The 22,481-nt window shown below is 41.4% G+C and overlaps 1 protein-coding gene across 2 annotated transcripts in view; it reads left to right on the forward strand.

The window, feature by feature from the left end:
- The window catches only part of vgll4b (vestigial-like family member 4b), a 34,444-nt gene that overhangs the window by 6,731 nt on the left and 5,232 nt on the right, over window positions 1-22,481 (forward strand). Inside the window, exons 1-4 of one of the 2 annotated variants that reach the window (XM_010772720.1) lie at window positions 8,031-8,371; window positions 13,680-13,911; window positions 21,791-22,067; window positions 22,313-22,415. In XM_010772720.1, coding sequence (XP_010771022.1) covers window positions 8,290-8,371; window positions 13,680-13,911; window positions 21,791-22,067; window positions 22,313-22,415 — 694 coding nt within the window. In that variant the 5' untranslated portion in view covers window positions 8,031-8,289. Of the gene's footprint in view, window positions 1-8,030; window positions 8,372-13,679; window positions 13,912-21,790; window positions 22,068-22,312; window positions 22,416-22,481 lie in introns of those variants that run through there. The other variant, XM_010772721.1, reaches the window with a different exon arrangement.

Consider the following 22,481-nt stretch of genomic DNA (forward strand, 5'->3'; position numbering starts at 1 on the left):
TTTTGTGTCACCACAGAATCATTTACAGTAAGTGAGATACTACTGCAGGAATCTTGCCCTCTTTCTGAGGCACAGTGGTTGCGCTGTAATTCTCTTGAATGGTTAGAGATGACAAAAGACTTTAACAAGGCAGGTTATCTTTCATTTCTTCTGCTGGGGAGAGGGATTTGACTTGTTGCCAGTTCTAGCAATATCACATTTGATTTTTGTAAGAACACATTAAATTCAGCAGCTACTTTTCCTGAACTTGAGCAGTTGAATATTGGTCAGTTTGCTCATTTTGTGGACGTTTGACTTCACCATGTTGATAGACAAGTAATAAGCTTTTCATTCTATTATCAGTGAGTGTTTTCACATTTTGGCATATCATAGAAATGTTTTGCCTTTGCATCATCCTGGACTGTTGCATACAGGCATTAAAGCAAGAGTTTGACATCTTTGGATGACGATTGATAACAATTCCCATTTCTGTCTGTTCAATATTGAGCTGCAGCTAGCATGATTCTGCTGGTTGCCTGGCAACATCACACTGATGGCAAGACTCCAAGAAGTCACTTCACTGGCCCAAGAAACACTGTCATTACATTTTTTTTGTATAATTAGTGAGCTTTGGAGATGCTGGTAGGTGGATTTTTATTGCTTTTGGAGAAAGCCTATACCTGTTTCCGGATGATATGCTAAATGTAAACTGTAGTGCAGTTTAGTGCCTCTTTGAGATGAATACAATTATGTTTATGAAAAGTGACGCCTTCCCAGTCACCTCACTTACCATCAGTCTATCTCTCGTTCATTGTCTTACCCTCCTCCAACATTCACCTCTCTGCCTCTCCATACACTTCCCCCTGCAGTTCTAGTTACTGGTCTGCTAATCGCTACACACACACACACACACACACACACACACACACACACACACACACACACACACACACACACACACACACACACACACACACACACACACACACACACACACCACCCTTTACGTCATTGTCACTGCTTTGTCAGCGTTGTGGTTCAGTGGGCGGCCATTAAGAATTGTAGGGGCAAGGGGCCACCATGGTACAAAGGTCAAAGGTCAAGTGTCAAAGGGTCACAGCTGTAATCACAAGGTTAAATACAATCAACCCTTGTTTGCTAAGCATTTTTCTTTTGGACTGTGACTAAAGCAGTTAGATTTAGCTGTTTTTCTGTGTGATAAGAGCATTTTCTTTGCTAAAATACTACTAACACTTTTGAAATACTACTGTTGAGCTGGAAAATGTGCTTTAACCAGCTGTTCGTTGTTCCATCTACAGAATGTCTATGTAAGTGATTTTTGGCCCAGAATTTGATATGGTAAACTACCTTGTTATGCCTCTGTCTCTGCGAACTCCATTGATGGCCTGAAGAGGGTGCAGAAATCCATACAGTATGTCTCCTGTAGTGCACATTCTTCACCCAGCTGATGCTTTTCATCTGAAGTTAAGTATCACTGTTAGGTATTGAGGCGGATATCTGATCTTTTAGTCTAGAACAGGGTTGCCTACCGCTCTAAACAAGCCAAGTTATACATACATGTTTTTTCTCTCTCCCACCTGTACATCTAACATCCTAAGCAGAGTCAAACTTTCATCGGCTCAGATTTCTATGGGTGCTCCTCATGTTTTCTTGTATTTGAGGTCGCTCTGGCTACTTTTTTAATATTGGTTAAAATGTCAAAGAACTCATTTGCTCTCAGTAAATGCCACGCTTGCCGGTCCCATACCAGCTCTGCTGTCTTAGAGAGAGCCTTTTTCTCAGAGCTGAGCTGACCACACATACTTTACATTCCTCTCTTTTTGATAGAATTTGCCATAGTTACTGAGAATGAAATGAAACAGGATTGCAAGCCTCTCACAAAGAAAAGTTCACCTTTTTATAATGCTAACAAAAGTATTCCTGCTGAGACATAATGAGTTTTCTTTGTGATTTGTGAAGCGATTTGATTAATGTCTTTATTATCCCATATGGGTAGGCATTCAAAAATGAACGTAAGCATGCAGTATACAAGAGATTTAGAGTATTAATTTGTTCAAGGTATACTTTTTTTCCAAGATCATAAATTATTTAAAAAAGGACAGGAAGTGAGCGTGCTCTGTGAACATACTCCTGTCACAAAAGTATGTGTAGTATTTGTATTATGGGCATCCAGTGATAAGGTTGTGTTGACGACATCTGAGCATGCCGAGGCTGTGATCCAGGCACAGCTGAACATGAGTGGTAATGGCACAGAGCCCGCTGTCCTACGTAGGAGCTGTCTTGGCCAATAAATGACAAGCCCCTGCCTGGGGTCAGTTTGTTATCAGCCAATTGGTTGCTCAGCAAGAACGTTGTCATTGGCCTTTAAAAGCACAAATACATTTTCATTATGAAATAAAATCTGTTTGGTGCTATATATTTGAAAGGCCTAATTCTACATTTAATTAGCAACAAAACAGACATTAACCAGTGAAACATTTATTTTTTGTTGTATGTCAAAGTTGGAGAATATATTGTTGTTTTCATTGTGTTTTGTTAAAAACAGGCATCACTGCTGCGCACAATATATCTTTACACCTATAATAGAGATAATATGCATAAATGGAAGTTATTAACCACAAGAAACTGGATTTAATTTGTCTATTTTTACACCAATAGACATTTAATACACCAAACAATTAATCAAGAAAATAGTCATCAGATGAATTGATAATGAAAGAGATTGTTATTTGCAACCCTCCATCTGAGTGTCAGCTTGCGGCTCAGAAAAAGATTTGCATCTCCCATTTAGACCTGAGTAGCGTTCCGGGCCGTTGCATTCTTGTAATAACACACAGCAAATATCTGGCCCTGTATCTCCCGAGTGTGAGAGCTGTCTGCCTCATGTTTATTTTGGTTGGGTTGTAAACAAAATGTAGTAATCTAGTTGGGAAAGGGAGCTGGAAAGAGGGAGAGATTTGGAGAAAACAAGTGAATAAAAAGGGGCATTTAACAAAGGCGTCATGTCCTGATAATATATTGTGAGATATGTGCTTTGTTAAATTGATAGATTAGCGTAACAGGGATCAGAAATTACGAGGATAGACAGCAGATCAGTTTGAGAGAAGAGTGAGACAGTTTTCCCTGTAGACAGATGGGCCATAAGGGAGAGGACATGGATGACTTGGATGTCTTGGCAGCGAGACAACACTTTCCCATGCGGTCCACATTCCAGCTGACAATCTGTGTGGACTGAATGCTGCTGTACACCGATCACCGCTTAGCTAAAAAACACTTAGATAGTATGACATCAATGAAGTCTTGTCAGGTCACTTATACTAATTAGTCTGTGGTGTTATACCAAATAATTGCGGTAACACACATTGTTGTCAAGACAAGATGTTATGCCGATCATATAATAATGATAGAATAGCATGAAATGCAAGTACACTCTTTTAAAGAAAAATTATCTTAGCTTTTTTGTAATGTTCAGACATTGGAATTGTTTTGTGAACAAAAGTAATAATGTAAGGTGAAAACAAATTAAATATGTATAGAAAATAAAAATAAATAAGACAAAACACACATCCTATGCAGTTAATAAAATGGTCTCTCTGGTTATCTTAACAATGCACTTATGTAAGTATTATACACAGAGATGGGAAATGACGAATAGCTTCACTTCCACACAAATACATGTTGTCATTGTTTCGGTCTAGCAACCTGATATTTCCTCTGCAGGGAGTGTTTGTTGTGGATATTTTTTATCCAATCACTCAGGAGCCCTTTGTAATGGATGTTATTTCCATTCAAGAACTGTTTTGACTATCACATAATGGTATAAGTGTCTTAGGCTACGTGCTCATAAACACAACTCAAACATGTCCATCAATAAGTAAGAGCACTTTCTTGAAACTGCATTAAGAAGTAGTGCCAGTCTATTTGAGAGGCATAGACATTTAAAGGTGCAATCATTAATCAGTACAGGTTTCGTTAAACGTTTGACTTGTAGACGGTTAAAAATAGACGGTTAAGGTTCATGGAACGGCAACCTAAAGTACCATAACTTGTCTTTGTTTGTAGACTTTACATGTCCAAACAAACCTTTTATACCCTCAAGGTTTGTTTAAAATCTACAGTTCAGTGTCCACCCTGATAGCAAAAGCTGAGGTAACACATTTCAGAGGGGATAAATGTCTTCAATGCATGATATCACTATGTAAACATGCCTGTAATGGTGTGGTAGTATTTCACCAGAGGGTGCCATAACGTTTGAAGATTTGACCTTTGATATGCAACAGTGTGAAAGTGTTTCTTCTTTGACCCTGTTTATAATAAACCTTTAGGTCAACTTGAAAAAGAGAACAGTTTTGACTCTTATATTCATTTTCAAATGGCAGAAAGATGGTTAAGTAGAGAAAAGCAAACACTGAATGCAACTGAAAGAAGATGAGGAAGTCAGAATCATTTTAGTTTGTTAACACTCTACCATCATCCTGAGGTGTTTTATCCTGTCAATGTTTGTGTCACAACATTGGAGCGTGTTAATAAAGCATTAGGATGATTCACCACCTGGCCTGTGCGGTGTTGTTATAAAGACACTCCCACTCCCTGGAGAAGCCCAGACCTGTTCAGAGAGACACACAACACTACAGGAGATTCAGTAGGTGTGGTAGCACCTTGACATGATAAATTAGATAAATAGACAGGCAGGAAGTAAGGGGGATAATGACAGGAAGGCAGGAATACTCTGCTGTAGACGGATGACTGGTGTATACCCACACAACTAAATGAAAGATGAATGAATGGGTGGTGGCATTGCAAGATCCTCTATTCATTTTGAAAGTAAAGTAAAGAAGTACTCTAGACAGAGTAAAGATCAAACCTGATTTATAAGTTTATAACTCCAAGAGTAACTTATTTTAAGGACAGAGATGAGCTTATGTTGTTGTTAGTTCACCAAGAAGGTAATGTTTTTGGCTTGATCTGTTTGTCTGTTCTCGACATCTGAATTTTTGTTGAAGTTTACTTGAATTTGTGCTGCATTCATGTGGTGTCGCAATAATTGGAAAAAAACTGTTTCATACTGGGAAAATTCATGTCATCAGTTTATCAAGTCTGAACAGCAACTCAGAAACAGATATCAACACGTTTGAACACTCGGAGCAATAAAAATACAACACGTATTCCTTTTAGTGTTCTTGTTATTTCCACATTACAAATGAATGTTAATTATTAATGGTCACGAGCACACGTAAGAAAGCAGAACAACTTCCCAACTCTGGAAAATGGGACCAAAGAGACACATGTGAATGCACCTTTGGCTTGGTCATTTGAGTTTATTTGTCAAATTAAGTTTAGTACAGCAGCCAGTTATCCTTTTCCACAACGTTTGCATTAATTCACATGTATACTCAACGTTTTTCAAACAGCAGTGATGCCACAGCCTGCCTTTTCCTATAGCGGACATCAGTATAGGTCATCAGCCCCACTGTGAGCTCTTTACTTCTGAGTCATGAAGAAAAAAAGACCAGGGAAACAATGAGGAGAAAAGGTTATTACCACAGCATGTGTGACAACTTATCCCTATGGAAAGAAGAGGTGGAATTTCTCCAACTTCTTGTGTAACCATTAATCTCCTTACAGCATGCCAGGCCAGAACAAAGACACTGTGTTAGAGAGCGTTTCCTTTTTAAGTACATTTGATGTCAAGTGTTAGTGATAATTGCAGAACAAATTAGTACAGTAAAGCAAATAGGGAAACACACAGCAGCAGGACTAAGCTTCTTGATGTACAAAGGTTTACAAAAGCAAATTAATTGTTAATTGACATGTATAACAAGTATGTAAGTATGGTTCAATTTTACTTACATTTATAATGGGAACATTGCTTGATGTTTAATTTTTAAAGTCAGTATTCTTATTTTTACTAGCATGCCCTTTGTTGTCAATATGCAATAAAAGAGTTGTAGTTGTTTCGCTGATGAGAAATGTTATATCATTGGCTCTCAGTTTCAGAAATGTCTTAAGGTTTATTAGGATTCAATTGTTTCTATGTCTTAAAAAACCTATGTTCCTTTTTGACTGATAAAACATATAAATAATGAATGACCCTACAATAAAAGGTACAACTGTCACATCTTAATAATGAATGAATATTTCAGGCTTGACTCTTAGTCTTAACTTGAATTCCCTCTGGGTTGTATCATATTGATCATCATGAAATGAAAGCCTTTCTTTTTTGTTTTAACTAGCAGATTTTTAGTCTGAGAACATTTAACAGATCCATTATCTGTCTTCAAATGTATATGGGGCACTGGTCTGGGCCTGTCTTCTGTCCTCCACTGCAGGAATATTTGTTCAGGTGACAATCTACTTTGTGTGTGCATGTATGCACAATGTTTGCCACCTGATCCATTTCAGCTATGATATCAGAAATGTGTGGTTTATTCTACCTGGAAAGTTGCAACACTAAACAATGAAGTACTTCATTGCAACACTATTTATTTATTTTATCACACAATGCAAAATGAGTTGAGCAACAAATGTCGGCTTTGGCCACTTACTTCCTTAGATGCAGTGCTATGTGTTTAAGGCTGTGAGTTATTAATTGTAAGCTGCAGCACCAGCTGTAGCAGGAGCAGGCAGTGAATGGACTCTCTGTCTGCACTGAGCTGTGTTTTGTGTGCGGAACTGGAAACAATGGGTAACCAATGAGACAAGACCCATGTTCCTTAGTTCTGAGCCACCGTTAGTTAGTGGGGGAGGGGGGAGGCCTTTTGTGTGTATCTGTGTGCTTGTGGGTGTTTGAGAAAGAAAGGGGGAGGTATTAAGATGGGAAGGGGAAGGTAGGTTAGATGTATGAGAATGTTAGTGCGGAGGCCAACAGTCTGTCTATCTTTGGGTTTGATTTAACACACAGGATATCAAAGTAAATACACCTGATTAAAAAATTATTTTTTCGTTTAGGTTTCTCAACATTGAGTTTGCATTGACTTTAGTGTGTTATCAGAGCGTGTCACAACGCCTCTCATTTCCCGTTCTGTGTGTTTTGGGGCTATATGTCACACAAAAACACGTACATGGCAAATGAACTCATGCTCTCAACTTGTCTTTAAAATACTAAGAATAAATTGTTCTTCAATTCTTTCCACAACTGATCTATGATGACATTTCATAGTTCCTCTTTTCATCCCATTTGCCTCCTGCTTTTTTCACCTCAGTCCCCTTTTTAAAAAACAAAACCTGGGTATAGCCGATGTTAGGCACCAGGGGGCAGGAGAGAACCGCTGTGACACTGAGGAGACTTTACTGGGCCTTGGTAACTTTTGATATCCAGATAGTTAAAATTATTAAGCAATTTAAACATGTTTGTTTTCATACCGCACATATAACATATTGACCTACATGAATTATCTTATCTTATCATGTCTAAATATCAATATATTTAACAGATGGGTCATCTCTGTACAAAGTATATTTTCCTCTGCAAGCCTGACACAAAAAAACAACAATATTAATTGAGGAGAATCCAAAGTAATAGACTTCCTAGGAAAAAAAAACAATAAGCAGAAGCATAGATTCCAGGAATCCTTTTCCTCTCACCGTGCAAAACAATCCCTTCATTATTCCCATACAGACAAGTTCACACCGACTTATCAGACTTTACAGCTTCTTTGCTATCAGTATAGTTTAATATTCCTACAAGGACGTACATTTAGTGATAAGATTCTAGCCATCGTAACCTACTTGTATTGCACTTTTTTTATCTTGTCTGTTTTCACTTTTTTTTACAAGAGGAACTCCTCGCTGCATCTCAACTTTGAGTAACCAGTGCATTGGTACTGTTTTTTCTTTTTAATACCCCCATATACATTTGATATGGGATTACTGCATGGTCTCCGCATGTGTTTGGAGGGGCTGATCTTGTGCGTAAAACATCCCTGATATTTGAGGCGCTCCAGGGATTTGGTGCGCATGCGCAGTGCACCCCTCTCTCACAGCAGAGGAACCGCTGCTGCAGCCCAGCAGTCATACCGAGCATAGCCTGCGTGTCAGTGCAGTCGACTTACAGCTGGCTGTGAGGACAACTGGCGCTTTTTGTTTGCTCTTTATCACCGCGATACATTTACACATATTTCGAAAAAAGTGTCAACTCTGTGTCTCTCTTTGTGGGTTTATTTTATTCAAGTTTTACAAATAAATTAAACTAAAGTTGGAGGCTGGGCCTTTAGCTTATTGACCGTAGCTTGAGAGGAGAAGAAGAAGAAGAAGAAAAAAGCTGGTCTTTTTGTGGTAAAAACTCGATAAATGCTACTAACGAAAATGGACCTGTTAAACTACCAGTACCTGGACAAAATGAACAACAACATCGGCATTCTCTGCTACGAAGGTAAAGTGGAGTGAAGAGTTTGTGCTGCTTTGTTTTTAAACTCTCAGTTAACGCTGTGAGTTACCGTCCGAGACTTTGTCCAAGTTTCACTCAACTTACTTCAGCCTAGGGTCTGCTGCCTGGCTATTTGTTGTAAAATCCATCACATGTTGACTAATTGCATTTCAACAAGACTTATACAAATCATAAACTGTTCTTAACACTTTTCAACGGTTTGAACTTGATGTCAACGTAAGTTGTTTTTCTATTGAGTGTGGTATTAACTGTTAGCAAAGTAGTCAACGTTGGTTTTAAATGACACCATTGGCCGACGTGTTGCTATTTGCTGGTTATCTGAACAACTGGAAGTGTGTTTATAAGCCCGTGTTTTCATTTCTGAGCTATTGGCTGCTTCCCGAAAGGCTAAGACCTGGCTATTGATTGAGATCAGAGGCGGACTAATCGACTGCAAGTGTGTGAATTTCATGGCTCTCCTCTCACTGGCTCACTCTGTATTACTATTTGCTCAGTTATTCAGACTTTCTGCTCTATATCATTCACAACTACCTTTGGCAATACTAACTGTATGATCATTCTGGCAACATGTCTGACTTTAGTTGAATCAGATTGTGTGTTGTTGTTTACTTATTTGTCTCATTGTCTTTTTGTGAGATGGTTTGGATGTATCTCTTATTCCTTTTGCTGTAGTTTCCCAGTGTGGACTGCAACTTATTTTCTAGCAGGAATAGTAGTTTAACTTCTGTCCTCTGCAGTTACTGCTCACATGTCAGGCGTTGTAATATCATCCAGCCTTTCCGGGGGCTAAAAAAGACCTCCTTCCTCTGCCCCTGATTCTGAACATGCAGAATCAACTCCAGAATTGAAAAGCAAAAAGGACCACTTAAAATGGTCCATTATTGGCATACACGGCAACTAATTATATATCTTTTTAAATCTAATTCTAAGTCCCTACACAAGGTGGTTTATACAAAAAACAGAAGTTCTAGCATCACAGAGGAACACCTTTTTTTTGTATTCATCTCTTCTCTCCCTCTGTTCATTATCCTAGTCTTCCCCCACTGCTCCTCTGCCACAGTTAGCATCTCCTCTCTAAATGTCACATATAATGAACGATTAATAGCACTCCTAAGACCTACAGCTGAAAACCATTTTGCAGTTTACCAGGTGTACGAGTCACATTTTATAGCAGGAACAGCGAACATGTTTTTTAAGTGTTTGAGCATGTGGTTATGGTCTCTTTGGAGTTGTTCTTTCTTCCTGTTTTCAATGCTGTGTGGGAAACAAGAATGTTGTGTGGCTGTAATTCCTGTTCGACAAGCTGTTTGACGAAAAATGATTACTTTTAGGCATGTGGCTTTTTTTGTTTTACTCAGTGGTTCAGGCACTCGTGAAATGTCCCTGAAGCAGAAGCTCACAGTGCGATGATGGTGCAGCAGATAAGGCGGCCCCTGGTCTGGGACAGAAGCCAATCAGAAAGCTTCTCTGTGTCACTACAGAGATTCATCTCTCTCAGATTTCATCCTGTCTGTTAGTGAAGAAAATGACAGGAGTGAAGTGGGTAGGAGACTTCTTTCCAGTGGTATTTTTATACTTGTATATCCTCAGGGTGTCTCTTATGTGTGATGTGTTTAGACACAATGCTCTCTTTCTATCTTTGGAAGAACATATCTTCAGGGTTTACCCATCTATTGTTTTCGTGTGTGTTCTTTTAGCTGACTACGCCAAAAACGGACTCCATCATGTGCCTCAAGATAAGAAAACAATGATAGGAAGAGAGGGAAAAGAGCCAACCAGTAAAAAGAGTGAAAGAAAAGCCCTTCATGTTCAAACATGTTGAGCCAAGAAGGGGTTCGGAGGAGCTTTGTGATATGGTGGGTGTTCTGACTTGTTATTGTATGCATCAGCACACACTCAAAATACATTCCTGGACAGATGCATACATAAATGCTCATGCTGCACTTGAATATCCATATTAATAGTTTAAATAAAGTGTTGAATCTTTTCACTATCCTGATGCAAAGTGGCATACAGCATGATTTACAGTGCTAGAAGAAAACAGGTGCACCGTATCAATTCTACAACACACCTAAACACATTTACATCAGAATTCGGTGATGTCTTTGTGTGGCTGAACAAATAACGCAGGGGGCTGAAAATGGCCCACTTGCTGTTGCTGGCTATATTGAATGTAATTTCCAGTATATCCAGATATGCAACGTGTCAGTCGTTTGTACAAAACTGACAGATACGCGTCTTGTTTACATGATGTAACAATTACCATGTTATGCAATGTTATGACCCAGTTTGCTGAAAATCACATCCAGTCTTGCCTTCTTCTGTTGCAGTTGGTGGGTGGATAGTTTGGTTTGCATATTGTAGGGTTATAATTGGGAGCAACTTCCAGGATATAAGAAATGAAGTTATTGTAGTTGGCTTTGAGGTGCTGACCATCAGTGTGTTGGTGCCAGGTAGCATGAAAGGAGGACTGGACTCAAACCATGTTGTCATGCTGATATGAACCTTTCCCTGTGTATAAACAAAGAATCACATTATTACAATACCAAGTTGCCTCCAGCATTGTAAACAACTCCTCCAATTTCCTGCAAAGCAAAGATTGCCCCCATTTTATTCCAAATCCTTTCATTTTCCAACCAAGCTGTGCTCTTGATTCTATTTTTGGAAATGATTGATTTCTGCCAGTTGTGTGATCAGACTGAATTGGAGGATTTATGCATTATGCAACTCTTTATCACTTCGCACCTCTCTCTCTCTTTGTCTGTCTGTTCGTCTCTCTCCCCGCTCTCCCTTTCTCTTTCTGTAAAGCTGCTATCAGTTGTAGGCCTGTGTGGGAGGGGTGCAGGGGAATGCTGCTGACTGTCCCTTTTTGCTGCTGAGCAGTAACAAATAGACAAGGTTGAAAACCTCCTCAAAGCCATGTACTTTCGTCAACTTCTTTCCCTCTTCGTCCCTCTATCTTGCTCCCCTTTCCTTTCTCTGTCAGAGATCAAACCAATCCAACATCCGGTTTAAAAGTTCAGCTCTGCAGACAAGAGCTTTTTTCGTGTGTCCTTTTCGAGTATTTAAAGCCTAAAACCTCCACGGACTATGAAAGTAAAGGCAACCCAGAGGGCCAAGTTCAGGTTACTGAGGACCTCGGCCAAAAATAATCACTTTGCGGCTTCGCAGAGAGAGAAGAGGGCATGCTTGAACTCATCCTGTCTTAAGGGGGAAAGGAGAGAGGGACTGAAAGCCAGAGGGGAATAAAGAGATAGAGGGGTACCTCTGTTTGTAATCCAATCTCATCCTGATTCCAAGCTGTTTGAAGTTCTGTCAAGAGAAACAGGCTTTGATCATGTGGACCAAATGAACCGAGAGAGCAGAGGGGAAAGGAAAGTGGAGTTTTTAATTCTGTGCTACAGTCCTCCTCCTTCCCCAGGCAGTCTGCTGGCTTAACAAAACAAACAGTGTTTACCTGTAATAACACAATGTTATTTTTCTACCAAACAACTATAGAATTGATAGAGAAAATAATGAAATGAATTCTTTCAAGCATTGCCATTTGGTGCTTTTGCCTATCTCTGTATTTGATGTTGCCTGTTGCTGTGCACATTATAATTGGATTATCTTTTACTATTCACTTCTGTCATGGTTTAGGAGGCATGTATAAACAGGTTTGCTTAGTTTATAGGTACCTTTTAAAACAAAGACCTTTTCTTACATGATGTTCTTACATGAAGGCTTTTTCTGGTCACCTCTCTTCCAAGATAGTTAGTTAGAAAACTAAAGTTATTCCTGTAAGGAGAATCATTTTCCAGATATTTGTAATTCACCACTATCAACTGAGTGTTAATGTTTTTACCTGCACAACTCTTATGAAGTTGGTTACTTCCAATCCATAATTGCGGTGCTGCAGGCGTAAGGTCACAAGGTCACTCAATATGGACACATGTCTTGTTTTTTCACAGGGGAAGCACTCACAGGTTCACCTATTGTTGAGCATTTCACTTCTGAGCCTCTGCTAAGCTATTATGTGTCCTGGATTTTGATTGGCCAGTGTGGTATCACAGGCTCCCTTCTTTTAGTGCCAACCCTCTGTCCTGCCAAAAACAATGATGTCACCCTTGTTGCTATGGTTCACAGTGGGGCGAGCAGGAACATGCCAGAGATAGAGAGAAAGGGGAGGTGCTGCTGCTGTGTTTGGGAGGCCATGCTAAAACTAAACATACATATAGGAAGAGTGGAGGAACAGAGAACACACTTTATAACAGTACAAAGCCTTTCAGTGTGTGTTTTATTGCTACGAGTTTCTGGATGATTTAATTGTTGTCCTATGGCAATTGAGACGGCTCCGAAAATATTTGCTCCGTCTCTTTAAATAAAGTCATATAATTTGTATGCAAATGCAAATTAAATTAAATTCCCACTGTGCTGCGTAGGAGTTTTTAGTTAACTCTACGTTAAGATAATCACCATTGCATTTGAGTAATGTTTGAAGTATGAAAACAGGACAACGTGTTTCTTTGCAAGGGGAAGTGTTACAACTATTTCTTTTAGGTAGTAGTTGTAGAGAAAGCTGCACATGGGAATCAGAGTTCTAGTCTGAGCTTTATGTTTCTGTTGGGGCAAAGTCAGACTCACACATGAGGCAGAAGCAGTGGAAAGTCCCCGCGCTGAGACGGAGCCAGTGGTAGTTTTCCTGATTCTCTTTTGCTCTTACTCCCACTCACTGACGGCTGTGTAAGGCTTCTGTACCAGGACAAGACTGGAGGTTCGCAGAAAAAGTCAGACACACACACAGAGAAATAGTTCACACCACACACAGACGTGCATGCAGAACCCATCCACAACTATTTCCTCCAAAACATTCCTAACCAGATACTCTCCTGCGTATGCCAGAGGTTTGTGCCTCACTCAGCAAACTGTATAAGTCAACAAAACCCAAAGTTTGAGCTGGAACACAGCATGTATAGTAACACTGTCATGAAGTCGTTTTTGTGGTTAGCTTGTTTAAAGTGGCAATAAAACAGTTGCCTTCTACTTGAAAATACCATCATTTCAAACTAATTATCATCATTTACACCCACGGCGAGGCGCCATTTTGGCAGCGTAAGCATGTCAGTAGACAGACTTAACTGTCAGTTCATACTCAGTCATGTTTGAAGTGACCACAGTAAAGTCAACTGTAGTTTTCCTGGTGCTATACTTTGAATTCATTCTGGTTTTGTCATTTCTTTTCATCTTTTATAATGTTTGTACTGCCTCATACGTCATTATTGACTTTCTACCTCTTGTCTCCCTCCCTCCTCAGGTGAAGCAGCTCTGAGGGGCGACCCCAGACTCCAGTCCCTGTCCCTGTCCTCTTCCTCATCCTCCTCCTCCTCATCGTCGTCCTCCTCCTCTTCCTCCTCCATCTCCAACCACAGGACGGGTCCTCCTCCCATCAGCCCCACCAAGAGGAAGCTGAGCGGGGACCAGGGCGACAGCGACATGGACGACAACGAGCATGTGGCAAAGATGAGCCGCCTGTTTGCTACGCAGCTGTGAGTACACGCACTCAACTGGCACTTATACGCTATCTAACAAAATCCATTATGAGGAGCTTCAAATAACGTTATTTATAGATGCTCATTTCCTGAGGCCCTAGTGAAATTCTTTATATATATTTTCTATCCCTTCACCCTGTCTATCTCACACTCACACAAACATTGAGAAGGCCACCTTGCTGTCTAGAAGCTACATGTACACACATACTAGACCCACTGTTTTTAAAGTCAATTCAACTTCAGTGTTTCTGTTGGCCACGTGTTGTGCGGGCTTCTCGTTTGGTAAAACTTTGCCCAGGCAGGCTTTCTCAGAAGTCCCAGTTTGGACTCCGGGGTGCTATGCCAGGTTTAGCCGGCTCCACAGAGTTCTCCTTATAGCCGCAGATCTCTGGAAGCTTGGAAACAGGGGCTGCACAACAGAGAGATTACTCGCATCTCCAGAGTTCCCACATTCCCACTTCCAGAGATTCCACAGATTCTGGTGTGCTGATTGGCTGTGAAGGACTGCTGGGGCCGGGGGCAATGGAGTCACAGCAACCCCCCCCCAACACTCTCTTTCTCGGTTTGACTGAGTCAGTCATGGGACTCCGGCCATGCTATTTATTGCAGAGATGTTATGTGGAACTGTGCAGTTCCTCTATAGGTCCTGTTGCTGGAAATACAAGCAATTTGAGGAAAGATGTTGCTACGTTCATTGCATTGTTAGGTTTGTCAGTCAACATGGCTTGGAGGTGACACAATGGGAGATGATACTGTAAACCCTGGATTAAGAGTAGAGCACCCTTACTAGTAGTGTTCTTATCTGGTTAAGCATGTGCAAACACAAAGATGTATGCATGAGAGCTTGGACAAACACTTGCTGCACGTTTGCACACTAAGCAAGTGTTTGAAATAAAATGTCTGTTGAAGGAGCATCCAACATCATTTTTTTTCCAAATCACGTTCAGACTGTTATGTTAAATATGCGTCTGTAGTCAGTTTGTTTTTCATAGCAATTACAAAAAAAAGGCAATAGCGAATCAGACATAGTACGTACCCAAGTCACTCATGCACAATGATCCAATCATGACTAAATATTCTTTATGCTGACATGTTCCAAACACGTAGCTAAATTCTCTTCTTTCCTTTCGCGCAGTCATAACTCAAAAGCTCTGCCAATCATAGCAAATGTGCAGTTCATTGGTGAAGCAATAGTCGGCAATACATCTGAGATCATCCTGGGCTTTACAGTGATTCTCATCAACGCTCAAGTCATTGCAAAAGTAGTTTATTGTCCCCATTTGTTTTCAACGGCTTGTGTTAAAGGTAGCAATTCTATGACTTTTGATTGAAGTCTTGTATTGGCATAGGGAGAGGGTCTTTGTTCCTTCATCTCGTGACTGTCTGGCCTCACATAACAAAGGATTCGCTTGTGTGTCTTCTCGACATTAGTGCAGTCATCTTGTTTTCTGTTATGGATGTGTCAGTGGTTGGAGGATTACCATTATACACGCTAACCAGGCAGTAAATCCATCTTCCCACTTGGAGCTCTTTCTGTTGTTTTAGTTGTTTTTCCACTCTCTTTACGATGTCTTTCACGCGCGATGCGGTTAACTTCTGCATACATTGATAAGCAAATTCTCCTACTCGTGTATCACGAGTTACTTATTTCATAAGTCGGTCTGCTAAAGTACAATGGGACTTATTGTCATATCAGCTTTCAGTTGGTGTTGCAACTCCTGGCCACAGTTTCTAAATGCAACCATTTTGTTGAGTAAAACGTAGGTTCTGTCAAAGGAAAACTGAACTCAAAACTCTATGTTTATGACTTTCCAAACTGCTCATTGTAGCGTGATTATTTACTAGAAGCAACCTGTGATTACCCTTAATCCCTTTATTTCATCTTCAATTGAATTATGACCTCGGAAGTCATTTGGTTCCAGGTACTGTTGGTTACTCTCTTCACAAGAAAAGTGAATTGCTTGTTGACTTGCTGCAACTTGAAGTTAAACCCTGGGGTTTTTCCGAAGCTTCATCATGATGTAGTTGTTGAACATTTGCCTCGGGGCCATCCGAAATGCATCGCTTTTTTTGTCATTTCATATGCGGTTTCTCTGAGGGCATGCTTTCCCTGGCAAAGTAAACTTCTGAGAGACTTGTTTGAACCTGCAGTCAGGCAGCCTCTGACAAACTTTTCCTCCTTGTTTTTCTGCCTTTCCAAAGAACAGTGATTACACCAAATTGGAGAATGATGGGTTATTGTTACAGAAAAAGTGAAGCTAAAAATAATGTGGTGAAAACAGCCTTTTATAGGAAACACTGGTGGGTACTTTGCTGTCTTTATTTAAAATACATGAGCCGTCCGCTTCATTGAACTCATCTGTCAATAGTAGGAACAGTGATTAGGTTTAATTTGAAAATGATGGACTTAGTTCTTTGGTAACAGCTTGCCAACAAGCTAGAGAACAAACCCAGGCCACCCCTCACCACACCAAATGTGTACACACACACACACACACACACACACACACACACACACACACACACACACACACACACACACACACACACACACACACGCACTCAGTTCAAATGTCCAGAGATGGTTATCTGACACCATTCTAGCTGTTGGATTTTGCTGGCTGCTTCTGCCTGTGTAGCTTGTTTTTCTGTCTGCACTGATTGCTCTGCTCAGACTGTTATTGCATGTTCAGGAGCTTTTGTGTTCATTCTTCTCTTTAAAAGAAACACCTTTGTTTTGCTTAAATGGCAGTTTTCCCTTGTGCTGACAACATACTGTAGGTTGCTAAATGATGTGCGTTTCTGCCACAAGGCTTATAGTAGGCGTTCTTTTGTCTTTTCAATTCAGTCATATTTCAGACAGGCACCTGACACCTTAGACTTGAGGCGGGGCTAAGCGGCAGTAAGCTCAGGTTACTGCCAATTATAACAAGCTGGAGTCAGCGTAGGCATAGACTCGGGAAAACTAAACTTTCTGAACCCTCTTAAGGCTTTTCTCTTTAATTGTTTATTGTCGAACGGCTGTGAATTAAATGTGGTTGAGTTTATTCTTCTCAGCCATCTTAGTGTTTCGTGGTGAAGTCACTATTGTAATATAAATACAAAGTTTATAGCATGGTAAATTCTACATATAAAAGCCTGATGGAACACATCGATAGGCCTAGTTGCAGGCTGATATGTGGAAACAATCTCTTTGTACTGAGTCCGCAGAGGCCTTCTGCAGCCACTGCAGGTATGCACAAGTGTTGTTTTGTGCGCTGTCCGTACATGCATGTGTGCTTGCCCATCTGTGATAATCTGTTTGTGTGCATGTGTGTGTGCATGTGTGTGAGAGGGCTCCTTGTCAGGCAGCAGAGGCAATACTTTCTTATTTTCTCTGAGGAGTAGGAGGAGTCTTGAACAAAGAAGCCTTATCCTGTCCACTGGAGCCTGCGGGCTGGAAGCCTGCTGCTGCCTGCCCGCCGCTCTGCAGTTGTAGAGCCGCCAGAATAAAAGTCCTCTAGCTCAGCTGTTTCATTCCTCCTTAGGAATAAGAGCCGGTCCCAGAGCAAGGCTTTTTATAGGGTTTTAATTGGGGAATATGACTGCAGGAAAGTGTATATGCAGCAGCCTGGTTACATGGACTCACGGTTGATTTTCTCAGGTGATAAGCTTTGATGTTTATCGAAACTAAGTGTATTTTTTTTTCATTATAATATACCAAGTGTATTGTGTATCTTTTCTGTATAGTAAGTTGCTTAGCTGAATTACATTTTAAAAACCATTAAGTCAGATTTTGATGAACCTGACAAGTTGACCTGGGGATTGCTTTGAGCCAATGTTCCTTTTTTCTCTCTTTTTCATGTTTTGTTCATGCTCATACTGGCTGAATTGCCAAAAAGACATTTGTCGTCGACTTTGTTCAGAGTAGTACTTCATCTTTCTCTCTGCCTTGCTTTTATTTTATGATTCTCTCAAACGTAATTCTGTTGAAAATGGCCCTAAAAGCTACATTTAGTCAGTGTAGCCAGTTTGCTGCAGTAAGTACTGTTGCATACAGAAAGTGCAGCTGCCTTCTACTGGGAACTTCATCAGTAAATTGTTCTCATGGAAGTTTCCCCAAAGGCCAAATTGGGGGAAACATAAGAGAGAGGGTGGGTGTGTGTGTGTGTGTGTGTGTGTGTGTGTGTGTGTGTGTGTGTGTGTGTGTGTATCCATTTTGTGGGTTTCAGCAGACCTCGCAGAGCTCGGGCCTGGTTGTAACCTGCGGTTGAGCCTTCATCCTCCTCTGCTTTTTTTTTTTGTCGTCTTCTCCTCTCTACGCCCTGATTCTTCCCAGATGTTTCCTGTGTGTGTCTCTCTTTCTCTCTCTCTCTCTCTCTCTCTAAAGATTTACAGTGAGGTTTTCTCTAAAAGACTAGAGGACAATTGTGAGAAAAGGCGTGGAACTTTTATAGCTCCTGTATCTTTCCCTCAAAGTAAAATATAGCTAACTCACCAAATTGGCAGTCTACTATAAAGCTAAACGTGGAAAACTCAACCATCATTTTAAAGTTATGGGTTTATTTGTTTGATTCACTTTCCATTTTGACAATTGGACAAGTTAGCTCAAAGAAAGCGGCTTGTTTTAAGAAACACTTCACAGGGCTGACTATGTGCTTTGTTCACTCAAGTCACTCAAACATGGTTCGCAGTCATGATCTTTGACTTGAGGTTAACTTGAAGACAGGGTGTCATGTGAAGGGTTACTCAAAAGGCTGGCCTTAATGACAGATCAGAGTGGTGTAATATTGTTTAAGATATATGAGCATCATTTATGTATTGAGGGTTGGACTCTCTAACTTTGAAATGAAGGGGTCTTCCAGTGAATCTCAACCACAGTGACCACCACTAATGCCAGGCTACACAAAACCCAGGCTCTTGTCAAATAGAATGAAATAGAAAATACTCTTTATTCCATTGTGTCAAAAATATCTATTCTGATGTCAGTCACACAGTTCTCATTATGAAAACAAACCGGTGGGAAAAAAACGTGCAAATATTCAAGTAAAGAAGACGGACCAAAGCGAGGTTTGACGTTTTCTTTAGGCTAACAGGACAAATAGGAGTTGGACTGTACCTGCAGTCAGAGTGCTGGTGGTTTCTGTATATTTGAGTCATTTCTCTCAAATCTATTCCAGCATCATTATATCTGAGCTTCTCTCGGTCTGCCCCCTCCTCAGCGTGGGTCTTGCTCCATATTGATGCTCGACCGGAGAGTATTAAGTTGTGAAATAAGATTCAGCTGCGTCCCCAACCTCGACCCCACTCCTTTTATTCACTTAGTGTCCTCTTGTAGGGGCCAAATTCAAGAGTTCTTTACTTTTTAAAGGTTGCCCCCCCTCTCTCTGCCTGTCCCACTTGTAGCTCTCATCCTCTCCTCCAGCCCCAGACATGGCACCCCTCTCCCTTCAGCTCTAGCCTTGTTACCGCCCGCATGCGTCTCCCTCGCTGTCCGCCCTCTCCCTCTCTCCCCAGCTGCGACCCTAACCATAATTGAGAGGTGAGTATGAGAGACAAAAGACTCAGGGTCGGTTTTGAATGCCCGATTCCTGGCATGAACTGCGGTCCGGGGGTTTTGGTGGGCAATCAGGCGAGGAGGGGCGGGGACGGCGTTGGATTCGACAGCTACGCCATTCATTGGTCGGATTTGTTGATCCTGTTCACTGGCTCCTGAAACTGGCCCCTCTTGTGTGAGGATGTGGGCATGCCTGCTCCTTGGCAATGATTAAAGTTTGGAACAACTTCCACAATCTAACTCAACACCCAGCTGCTGAGAGGGAGAGCTTCATTATCCGTTTGCCTCTAAAGTAATCTGCTGGTTGTTTATATTTGACGATAGCAGAGTTTTACAGGAGGTTACAAAAGTGAATTTGTTCTATACGAATATTTAAAACAACAAATTCATTATATTTACCTGTTTGACTCCACGAGGCCGTTATTGATTGACTTTTCGACACAGATAACTGATGCTACTATGGGAAAACATGGGAGCCTGTTGACGAGCGGTTGGCCAGGGTTTCTAAGAGCGCTGCCAAGTGTCTCCCTCTTTAACCCTCGGGAAGTTTGCTGCGGACTGTGAGGAGAAAAGAGAAAGAAAGACAAAGAGAGTAAAAAGAAAAGGGGGGTGTCTCTCTGCTAATGTAAGCTCGGCACAAACGAAGGAAACTATCGACCTCACTCTTTCTTAAGCAGAGGTCCGGACCGTTCACATGCAGCCCCCCCCCACACCGCGCCTCCCGCCTCTCGGCAGCTCTTCTTCTCTCCCTCTCTATATTCTGTGGAGACTATTTATTTGTGGAGGACGCTGCTGTGGGTTCCAGATGCTTGACCCAGCAGTCAGGTTGCCTGGTCACATGGATCTACAACTGTTTGCCTGAACTTCTTGTCTTGCATCGAAACAAAAAAATTAAAATAAAAAAAAAACTGCTGCAGCTTTTTTCGCTCTTGCATTCACATTCAGGCTTTTTCTGGAGAAAAGCCCCCACACAGTTTCTGTTGAAGCACAAAGAGGGAATTTCCTGTATTTTTGAGTGCAGCTTATTATTTATAGTACAATGTACCGTTGTTTTGTTTTCCAAATGGAGGCTTTTGTGTGTATGTAAAGTGTTTATGTCGGTGTAGGAAGTAGGAAGTCAGTGAGTTCTAATTTGTGAATGGCTGTGTCGTTATGCATGTGGCTTTGAGGTTGGAGAAAAGGAGAGATAGTAGGAGGCGAGTGCAATAAATCTTGCTCCCTGAAACTGGGCCTCAAACTGTAGGAGGGGCGTGGAGGGTGTAATACACAGTTGAACACATACAGAACACAGACCACATTTGACGCACTTAGCAAAATAATTGCTACTGTTAAACTGGAAGCAATGGCGCACGGTATCAGGCGCCGCCAGTTCTCTACAAATCAAACAAGTTTTCATTCGAGCTGGGAGCTGGAGAAAAAAAGGAGGCCGAAATCTGTGTTTTGTCAAACTGTCGTTACTTTAATCTCTTAACCCTTATCGCTGCTTTTTCAATGATTCAAATATGAGCTCACAGATTGGAGAGGGGGATTTTGTTGTCGTGGGAAATAAAAGTCTTTCATATGGGAACTGTGTGGCAGCCTTACTCTTTTTTTTTTTACTTTAGTATTCAGCTCGTGGTTGTAGAGCAAAAAACGAATGGATCAACTTTAGGAAGTGTGTTGAGATGCAGATAGAGGCAGCTCCTCTGCATGTGTCTGTGCTGTAGGAGCCCTGCTGGATTTTCTGAGTTCTTCCATTGGACAGCAGTGATTGCAGCTGGTTTCAGGCTCACTGGGGAGATACAGTCGATGCGCTGTTCTGAGGAAACCACTCCACAGCTTTGAACTTTGTGCCTGTTTGCCCCTCTGTGCAGGGGGACGTTTGGAGCCCATCCATGTTGGATACAGTTAGGAGTGTTCCTTCCTCCTTCATTAACAGCAAACATTGTGTGTGCGTGAGAGAGAGAGAGAGAGAGCATGTGCTTGTACAAAATAGTCTTATCAGACCCTACAGCAATCTGAAAAGAGAGTGTATGTGTGTGTACCATATACAATCAGTCTTTTGTTTAGCTTACCTCTCTTTGCCCTCAACCCTTTCTCGGAGCCCCTTTCTACCTGCCTTTATTCCTTTCTTCACACTGCTCATCTTTTCCATTAGATACACGATCTGCCACCAGCCTGCTGTTTTGTTTTTGTATTGAGCTCATCCCTAACACAGAGAGTTCTGTTTTAAAAACATTTGATAAGGGGCCATCTCAGTAGACAACAAATATTTTAAATGTGCATTTCTAATCAAATCTGAGTGAGAGGAAATGGAAAGCAGTTCAATAATGCTCCTCTTTCTGTCCCTCTGTCCTCCAGGAAACCCAATGGAGACTACCGCAGCTCTCCCATGTCCAAGGACCAGAGCCGGAGCCCCATCGAGCGCGTGATGGTGCCCAGCGCTCTGGGAGTCCACGGCAACCACCTTTACAGCCATGCCCACCACCACCATCACCACCACCACCATCTGGCTAGCTTAGCCGGGATGGACCAGCCGCTGGCGCTCACCAAAAACAGCATGGTGGAGTCTGCACGCAGCAGCACGGCAGCTATGGCAACAGTGCCGCACGCAGTCAGCGCCGTGGAACGCCAGCAGGTAACCCGCACTTCCTGTTTCTCTGGTTCGAGCACCAGACTAAATATTTTTCAAATTGTTGGGTAAAACCTCAACCCATGTAGAACCCCCCCTAGATTTAAGCAGTGTGCTTTCATTAGCCAGTCTCCTTGGATGGTGAGGAGAATAGATGTTCTATTTTCAAACCCTTGTGGTCAATGTATCATTCCACCTCCCTTTGGTCTGTTTTCTTTGCTTGAATATGTCCCAATACTTTGTGTTTTTAGAATCGTCCTTCAGTGATCACATGCGCCCCAGCCAACAACCGCAACTGCAACCTGTCCCACAACGGCTGCTCAAGCCTGGCTAACAACTACAGAAGAATCAACAGTGAGTCCAGACACAGCAGAAAGACAGACACGTCCTACGCCTCTAAATTCTAGTGTATTCGTTGAT

The sequence above is a fragment of the Notothenia coriiceps genome, unplaced genomic scaffold (genome assembly GCF_000735185.1).
Source record: "Notothenia coriiceps isolate Sejong01 unplaced genomic scaffold, NC01 NC01_scaffold00011600, whole genome shotgun sequence".
NCBI lineage: Eukaryota > Metazoa > Chordata > Actinopteri > Perciformes > Nototheniidae > Notothenia > Notothenia coriiceps.